The sequence below is a fragment of the Orbicella faveolata genome, unplaced genomic scaffold (assembly GCF_042242905.1).
Source record: "Orbicella faveolata isolate gen_17 unplaced genomic scaffold, um_ofav_v1 contig_24, whole genome shotgun sequence".
In the NCBI taxonomy this organism is placed as follows: Eukaryota; Metazoa; Cnidaria; class Anthozoa; order Scleractinia; family Merulinidae; genus Orbicella; species Orbicella faveolata.
Window position 1 is genome coordinate 29,815,793 of NW_028301552.1, and position 9,810 is coordinate 29,825,602.

Sequence of the window (9,810 nt, forward strand, 5' to 3'; positions counted from 1 at the left end):
CATACATACTCTCCATTCTAAACTTCGCAAGTAGTGTAACACATCGGGCCGTATTTTACGTTACTCTTATCGTGCTCATTGCAGGCATGATTTGCCATTTTTGCCTTTTTGGCAAATTTTGCTTTTTGTCAAAATCGCGCACGTTACTCCTTTTGGTGGTTTTTGCTTTTGCCTTTCACGCCAGCAAAAAAATCGCACCCTGTTGGTTTTTTGCTAATTTTGCCTTTATTCCGAGTCCACTGAGCAAACTGAGTTGGTTCAATTCCAAACGTAAGCTTCCTCAACCATATTACAGGTTTCGTAAGGCAGAGCATTGCAAGTTATTGTTAAACGAGCTCTTTCGAATCACAAAAATGGAATCACAAAAATGGAGAAAGGCATTCTCCAGAACGCAAACTATAATAAGAGAATGCCACATGCTAGTAAGTTACGCTATCAGAGTGCTTACCAAGGATTTGGAAACGATGTCACTTTAAATACACGTTTGTCCAATTTTTGTCCAGCACGGCGATCTTGAGAAAATGACCGAACAAATCATCTTCTGTCTTTTTTTATTTCTTTTTACACCCACTAAGCAAGCATCTTCCCTGCATCTTCTTGTCAATTTTCCTGTTCATCGCGGCCATTTTGTTATTGACAACAAGCCCAAGTTATGTCCAAATAAGGAAATGGATGGACGAGTTAGACTGGGATTGAACGGTTTCCACATGAAGGGAAACAAAACAAAAACATTGATGTCTTGGTTGACCTTTATTACGGTGTTGTTCGCCAACTTTGCGGAAGGATTGGCGAGGATAACGTCCAATCTTAACTGAGCATTTGTCTACGAAAATAACATCACTAAAAGTATCACAAAATGCTCACTTTGGCTTTTTGTCAGTACTTTGCACTGCTCGCGTACTCCAACCTTTATTACAGTGTTGTTCGTCAGTGAAGCAAAATGCATTAGATCAAGCAGCAAAAGCGCCCAGAAGACAAAATTAGCAAAACAACAAAGTTGTAAAAATAGCACAGGCCTGAAAGGCAAAAAAAGATGCACAATGCCGGAGGCACGATTGGCAAAATGGAAAATCCACGCAAAAGGCAAAAAAGGAAATAAGTGCTTAAAACGTGTAAACAAAGGCGCGATAAAATGACAAAGTGTTGAAATTAAAAACGTGGTCTCACGCTAGTTTTTTAAACATATTTTTTTGACAAATACAACCACAAATGAAAGAGTCCCACCACTTTAAAGCAAAATTTAGGTGCACTTTGGAAATACCTTCTTGAATTGAATTGTTTACACTAAGAATTTAAAACTTATAATAATGCACTTTATGTTTGGGTCAAAAAATGGGGAAAAACAGTACTTTTTGCCTGTCCTGTTTTCGGAATTTGGTTATTGTTCTTCTTATAAATCTTTTTCAGACAGAAAATTTCACTTTTTGGGGTGCACATAGATGGAAGTTTAATTCTGCGAAGTTTTACGACCACTGGCTTTAAGAATGACGAGAAATAATAAGAAAGCTAGTGTGAGACCGTTTTTGCTATGCAACTGTACACCAACATCATGCGCGAACCCACCAGGACTGGTTCGACCTTTGCACCTTGTAGACATGCAAAACATATGGGTCCTTAAATAATGCATACTGTGTATTTTCCAGTTAATATATTTTTTTTAAATTACCTTTAGGGTCTCACCAAGAACATAGCAAATCAGTACACTTTGGATCTGATGGTAATTGCTACTTTCCCTCACCATCAATATCACCGAGTACAAACATCAATGCTCCATTATGGCTGCAATCCCCTCTCAAACTAAAAAACAAAATTTAACAAGCTATTAGTTAAAGAACTAAGCAATTCCATGGCTATGTTAAGACGTTATCTTTGAAATAATTATTATAGCATACCCAACAGTGCATGTAAGTGGAAGTTTCGAGCACCAAGTACATGACTTTGATTTCCTCATTGTCTGTCCAGAACGAAGGATTATAGCTCCCTCTGACATCCCAAACATATTTGTGATTTCGTAGCAGATGAATTCTAAAATCAAAAAAATCATAAATTAATATGCAGACTTTTATAAATAAAATATCAGAAGAATTATAGACTTACTTTACTGGGTGAATTCCCGTAGCTTGCTAATGTGCTCCCAAACACGAAGCGTTTTATATTTTCTAACTGCTTGCTGATTGTAGCTCCAGCTCCGATTAAAACTCTGTCACTACGGATTCTTCCATCACCAGACGGACGCCATCTAGACTTTCTACCAGTCTTTTAACTTCTACAAGCGAAGGTACATTGGTGTAGGAACTTGAAGAGTCTTGCGAGTGTCCAGACGTTGAAATTTTCAAAGCACTGCATACAATGTTGACGAGAGCATTTTTTTCCCGATTGACTCCTCGAAATCCATAGATAAGATGTTACATATTTGCTTTATTTATGGTTTAGTCAAATTTGAAATATTCTTGAAGATTTTTGGAAGTCTTAAACTCGCCTCGTCCTTGACAGTTCGCGACGCCATTTTGTTTACATTCGGTAACCCCCCAAGACGCAAAGGATTATGGTTATGCGGAAGTAGAGAATGTCTGGAATGACGCCGCAAATCTCGCTTTTGCGGCATTTTTCGTGACTCCATACGAAGATATCTTTAGTAAAAAACATTTTGGGGGGTTAGAGGCACTTGTAGTTAAACTTTATGTTAAATCCGCGCGGTTTTAAGCTTCCTAAGAGCTTTAAATAAAACTCTCTGTTTATTTCCTACGCTTGAATAAGCATACAATCTCTTGTTCATCCTCAATGGTCAATAACACAATACTTGTTCTTACCCTGACTGTTGCGAAATGCGTAAAAAGTTGAATATAAAAGAGTGCCGAGCCTAATGCCAAGCTTTGAATATGAGAACGCAGCACTCAGTGCTCGTTATATCCGCTAATCATCTCAACGAAACTGAAAGTGCTTCGGTAAGCGAAAACGACAACGAAGGCGAAAATGTCGAAAAAATTAAGTGAGATCAAAAGCTTTCCTTACGCCGAGCGGCCTATCTTGCTGAGCTAAACATTTCCTGAGTTTTCATTGTCAGCGTTACGATCTTTTCGACGTAAATGCACAAACTGGCGAAGTCGCAATGTTTAATCGTGGCAATGTGGAAAGCAAACTCTGAACTGACAGAAGATCTCTAGATGATTACGCTGTTTGATGGTGGTTATAAAACTAATTTTCACTAAACTTCGTTAAAGTAGTCAGATACAAATAAGAAGAGAGAACCCATTTAATAACATACCTTGAACAGATTGTTGCAATAACGTCGACAGAATCCGGCGATCGCAAACGGGCTGTAGAAGCCCGTGCTGTAAACAAGAAAAATTATCGCATTACCTCAAACGAAAATGAAATTTTCTGCTAATTTATCTTTAAAAGACATTAATTGAACTACAGACTGTACCTTGATCGACTGAAGGTGAAAATTGTTGATAAGATCGACGACAAAAATGGATGACAAACGCTATACGAAATATCCAAGAGAGGAATTAACCTAACTGATGCATGACGCTTGTGCAATGTAAGACACTCAGACAGGCAATAAATAGGCCATTCCGAAATTGCGCAGGGAACTGGGGCGAGTTTCAAATTTTAACCAATCGATATACTGACAACGTCATTCTCGTCAAATAGCCCTTTTCGCCCCCCCGGCTAACAGAAGCGAAAAAAGCAATGGGGACGAGAATGATTAGTCATTTTCGTCTCCGCGTGCGCTTGATTAGTCATTTGACCAAGTTTGATGCTTTTTGAGGGTAAGCAGAGACCAACTAAAAGACCTTGAAACATGGTTCAAAGTCTATAACTTGGTCTCTGTTCATCCTAAAAGCATCAAACTTGGTCAAATGACTAATCAAGAGCACGCGGGCCATAAATCGACGGGGGAAAAACGAGGATCCGTAACTTACAGTACGGACCGAGAAGACGAGGTTAGAAAGATATTTGTATCCTGTGTGTCTGGCGGGTTCGGGAACGATTTCTATTCATGCAGTCGGAACGGCTTCAAATTTCTGACGTACATCGAAAGCAAAATCGTTGTTAAGTCGTTAGCACGTTTCAACTGACACAATTTAAAGTAAAAGAAAGTTTTAAACTCTTGCTTTTTACATTATACAGTAGAGTACTGTACGGGTCCGCAAATGATCCCAGGACCGCAAATGATCCCGGACCGCAAATGATCCCCAAATTGAACCGCAAATGATCCCGGACCGGAAATGATCCCCATATTGGACCGCAAATGATCCCGATCAAAAAAATAAGGAATGGCATGGATTTATATCAGAGGAAGGTGAGAACATGTACAAAAATAATGAACTAAAAAACATATTTTATCATTTTGCAAAAAAACTTTCCACAATTGCTGTTTTGTTCTTCGAAGGGTACAGATCGTTTTCACTGTCACGCAATAACAGAAATAATAAATCGAAAACCAACCAATGGAAAAAGCTAAGAAGTTGTGATGTACTAAATAAGACACTTCTCCAAGTTTTAGGCCTGTGCGTTTCCCCAAACGTCAGATATTCGTCGTAAATGTTTCCCAGTAATTTACAGAGTCCAGTAAGAAAACGCCATGTTGGTGTACATCAGTGGTACACCAATATGGCGGCCGGAATATAGTGTAAACATCTGGAACTTACTTTGGCTTTCTAGGCGACTGACTATCAGTACTAAACAAACAAGCATTTACATAAGCACTTTTTCTAATGCTCTAACTTCTAAAAAGGCTCAAAATCATGAGATAAGTATATATTTTTCGACAAACTCGATCGTAGCCTTGTGTCACGCAAGCTCCATAACTCTGAAATTCAAAATGCTCTGGTTTCCAAACGAAGCACGCTAATTGTAAACAGATATAAATATACCGCCCCTTAAGCCTGATGAAGATAAAAACACGTCACGTGAAGACGATCTATTGAATTAGAAGTCTTAGAAGAACACATACTTGTAAACATTCTCGAAATCCCGGTGGCGATAGTATCTATCAAACAGCTAATTGTCAAAACGAAACCCAAGCCTTGGCCTTGCGTGGTCATGAAGCTGAACTTCATAACTATAGCTTGGAATTTTGGCTTCTTAGAATACTCAAGTAGTCATTTCCGAGGAATTAAAGCCAAAATACGGCCAAGGAAAAATTATAAAATAAATTTGTTCAAATTTCCAGTGCTACACACTGGGTGTTTTACAGAGTGATGAAGCGTTGTAGGCTTGTGGGTCTACTCAGGTGACAGCGTCTTCTGTAATAGTTGCTTCATGGTTAGATTTTAGTTTAAAACTTTGGACGAGTGGCGTTAATGGCTGATAAAATGTGATTTAAATATAACACTGAAATATCAATGTGTAACAAAGGAGGACATGTAGCGTATGTTGCACTGATCATAATTTTACTGAGAATTGCAAAGAAATGTAAGCCAAGTCGTGTTTTGATGATTGAGTGGTGATATTCATAACATCGTAGTTAGCAACAAAGTTTAGTCGAAAGTATTAAAAAAAAAAATCAAGTTGTAAGCCATTATAATTGTAAGATGGCTTAAATAAAAACATCGGTATTCACGTACGCTAATTCTCTATCCACACCATCCCACCATCCATGCCATTCCTTATTTTTTGATCGGGATCATTTGCGGTCCAAAATGGGGATCATTTCCGGTCCAATTTGGGGATCATTTGCGGTCCGGGATCATTTGCGGTCCTGGGATCATTTGCGGACCCGTACAGTACGGCCCGCTACATTGACCAAGCACAGAGCGCGTAGTAACTGAGAGATATAATAATAAGCGTTACGGACTTGGTATGAAACACGGACTCAGGTATAAAACGCGGACTGCCGACTAAATGCGGCCTACCGACTGCGAACTGGGTATAAAACACGGAAAAAGGTACAAAATACCGATTTTCTTGCCAAGTGACCACGTATTTTCGCGCCATAAATGAAATTTGGTAAACTGCGCATGTGCTATCACGCCAAGATGGCCGGCGTTGAAGGAAAGGGTTGCGATTGTTTGACATATTAATTCTTCTTTTCTAACAGACAGAGTTTCAATTTCCAAGATAGCAAAATTATGATAGTACAGTATAAAGTGCCTTACTGGCTGTTGTTATGTTCACGGGCCGGGAAAGCAATGGACAATGACATCTGTTGATCGCGACAGCAATCACGTGGTACATGGAAAAGACCTTTTACACTTTGACTGTAAAGATTCATAAAGACAGGTTCGTCATTTTAAGGATTTGAGTTTTTATTTAACGTTAAGCACCTATAGGAAAATTCTACAGTTCAGTTTGAGTCTAAACTGGCTAGCATCACGGACACGCGAATACACATGTATTCATAAAGGATAGTTATTTGAACGCCCGGGTTCATGGATTGTTTTTGCTCATGAAAATGTTTGTTTTTAGAAAGGCAGTGATCCAGACGAAAAAGTTGAAATTCAATTAGAGAATGAGGAACTAATTGATTCAGTAGCCGCGGACGAAAACAAACAGTTGGGATCACAAATAAGGCTCCGAGAAAGATCAAAACCGCGTTAAGTAACTTGATGACGTTGTAAGAACTAGATTGTGACACAAAAAAAATTGCTGAAAGCACAGGTACCGACAAGCTGGCTATTAAAGGGAGGCAAAATATTTCGCTTTCACCATGAAAATATTTTCTGTCAACACCAAGCCAGAGCAACAAGCAATTGTTTAGAAACACGGCATCACGAGAGCAAAGCAAAGCAACGATTTTCAACCGAGTTTTGTTGTGTTGGGAAATAATAGTCCTTTAAATACTCACCGCTTCATTGCCTCTAAGAGAGCGCCATATAGCAGGGTCACGTGAATAATTTATCCACTCCATATATGGTTAAATAGAAGACGTAAAAACTGGCTGGTAGAAGTGAAAGGTTGACTGGCGAATACGGGTACCTCTCTTTGTATTTCTACCGAACATTTTTTTGTTGTTTGTAAATTGTGACACGGATATCTGAGGAGTTTGCTGGTTCTCGGGTTCGTTGTCAAGAAGACGAAGAATGAATTTTCGGCGGGCAGCTTCTGTGAGTTAAAAGCGGAACCCCGGTGAAAGATCTACCATGAATTCAGCCACTGGCAATGTAAAGAGGATTTCAAAAGAAGTTACAAGCACGACCGAGCGGTATGAGTAAACTGAAATGGTGCTTTCGAAACCAGATTGCGGGATTTTAAGAGAATGTTTCGTTCTCTTCAAAATATTTTGCCAAGAAGAGTGATTCCCCCTCCTATTTGGCTGGTCGTTTTTTTCGTCATGTGCGCCATCTTTATTTTCACAAGAAACGACAATTTGGAAGCAATGTGTCTACGAAACCGGCAGCTTCAAAGTTCGGCGACCACGGACGAGTTAAAAACGTACATTTCTGATGAATGCGGAGATCAAGATTTCACCAGGGACACAAACAACTCGGAAACTAATGTTAAACAAGACAAAAATTGTTCCAAATTGCACGACGAAATCACCTCATTACGGAAAAAGCTAGAGATGTACGAGAGACTGAACAAATTTATGGAACTTGATTCGTTAGCTAGTAAATATGGCAGTAAAATGCGACAAAACATCCTCATTATTTCGGATACTGCGTCTGGGAGCGCTTTTCTCGGAGAACTACTAAATCAACATCTTCAAGTGTTTTATCTTTACGAACCTTTACAATCTCTGGATTACTATCGAGACAATCGTCCCGAGAGCGTTTACGACACGATGGTAACCCATCTGTTAAACGGCATCTTTCATTGCAACTTCATGGAGCTTTCGTATTACACGGATTTTTTATCGTTTCAGTACAGCTCGCTGCGACATCGCCTCTCAAGCCGGGCTCTGTCTTCACCGCCTTTATGCCCTGAGAACTACAACACTCCGCATTATAGCATTCGTAAATGTACGCCACTAAGGCCACAATCAGCCTCGGCGATTTGCCGGTTACACAAACACACGGTAGTCAAAACAATTCGCGTGAAATCTATTCATAAACTATCTTATCTCATGGACAACGAGGGCCCCGCGGACTACTCACTCAAAGTAGTTCATTTAGTGCGAGACCCACGCGCGGTTTTAAACACGCGCGTTCTGCACGATTCCCATGAAAACTGGACGGTAAAATCGGTGCGTGATCACGCGCAATCGTTATGCCGTGATATGCTGCGCAACATCAAGTACGCGGTCAGCGCACCGGCTTGGCTGCGTGGGCGTTACACGTTGCTAAGATACGAAGACTTGGCGACCAATCCGCATCAGATCGCCGAGCAACTGTACCAGTTTGTAGGAATCAGCATCGCACAAAACGTTCGAGTGTGGATTGACCGCACTCTGCACGAAGGATTTGTCTCCCCTTCTTTTGCAAACTCCATTTATCGTCAGTATACTTACAGCGCGGAGAATCTGACTGATTCTGTTCAAACGTGGCGTACCCAGGTGCCTTACTCAATTGTACGCTTGATCGAAACTGAATGCTACGAAGTCATGAATCTACTCGGCTACAAAATTGTTGAAGACGAGGACGAGTTGAGGATGGTCTCCTTTCCACTGACAGATTAATTCTTTATCTCATGCTAGTACTTGGTCATTCACGAAAAAAGCAAAAATGCCAAAGCTATTACAGAGAACAACAAACGCAAAAAAACATTAGTTCTTTGAGGCTAGACAGAACTACTTAAAGGAGCTACGTCAAGGTTTACGCATCTTAAACAGTTTAGCCTAAATGTTTCAAGTTCCACTGCGCGAAAAGCCAAATATTCGGGCCCGAATTCGCTCCAATACGGATCGGCGCACGCCGCGTATGCCGCAATGTTCTGACGTATTCGATTACGGCTGACTCGAAATACACCTGGAATATTCTATAGGAATCCGGCCTGTTTTTCCGTATTCAAATTTAATACTCTTGAATGACTCGAAGTGTTCGATAAATCATACGGGCCACGTTTTGGTAGATTAATGTTGCATTAGATGTTCTTCGAAGATATAGCAATCATTTATGACTCGAACATTTTCGAATACTCTCAGTTGTTCGAGAGTTTGCGACTGGAACACGAGATGCACGACGCCACTTCTGACGTGAACGTCTTCGAATACTAATGAACACGTCAAGTATGCTCTAATTTTCGAGAATCGCACGCTATGAATACGAAAGTTATGTCACATTTTTCACAGCCAAAGATGTCTCGCGTCGTCAAGAACGGATTTTATGCAGGTAATATACGCTGCCGCGTAGTTCAGTCAGACAACACGCTAGTGGTCCGAAGCGTGCGACTGGAACACGAGACTCATGCAAAGTATGAAACGTGTTCATGTTTGAATACTGAGGCATACGTGAGGTTTTAAGGCATTCTAAACTAATTAAAGGAAGCCTGAAAATAGTAGTTTACTAGGATAGAAAAACACCAAGGAGATAATAATAAACCATTAGGCAACAAGGATGGTTAAGGATGGACAAGATTGACCCGGATTACAAACGACGAGTTCGTCGTTTGTAATCCGAGTCAATCTTGTCCATCCTTAACCATCCTTGTTTCTTTATGGTTTAATGTTATCTCTCTTTGGTGTTTTTCTATCTTAGTAAACTATTATTTTTGGGTTTCCTTTAAATTACAGGTAATTTTGTACGCGGCCAAAGTAACTCAAAATACCGTGACGAGCTCCTTTAAGTCACTGTTCTAACCGCAAGGCTAGACTTTGCATCCTTATAAAGAGGAAATGAATGCTTCCATAGCTTATGTTTTGCGCGTGAAATGCTACTAAAACAAGTTTGGTGCAAGCTTTCAATAAAGAGACTTATCAAACAA

The 9,810-nt window shown here is 40.0% G+C and overlaps 1 protein-coding gene across 1 annotated transcript; it reads left to right on the forward strand.

Moving 5' to 3' along the window:
• The first annotated feature begins 6,589 nt into the window (after positions 1-6,589).
• Positions 6,590-9,810, forward strand: LOC110066573 (carbohydrate sulfotransferase 1-like). Its single transcript, XM_020773802.2, has one exon. The coding sequence runs from the start codon at positions 7,208-7,210 to the stop codon at positions 8,564-8,566; it is 1,359 nt and encodes a 452-aa protein (XP_020629461.1). The 5' UTR covers positions 6,590-7,207; the 3' UTR covers positions 8,567-9,810.

Excerpts from the sequence above, each read along its gene's own strand:
- LOC110066573 (XM_020773802.2), top strand. The coding sequence starts at position 7,208 with ATGTTTCGTTCTCTTCAAAATATTTTGCCAAGAAGAGTGATTCCCCCT.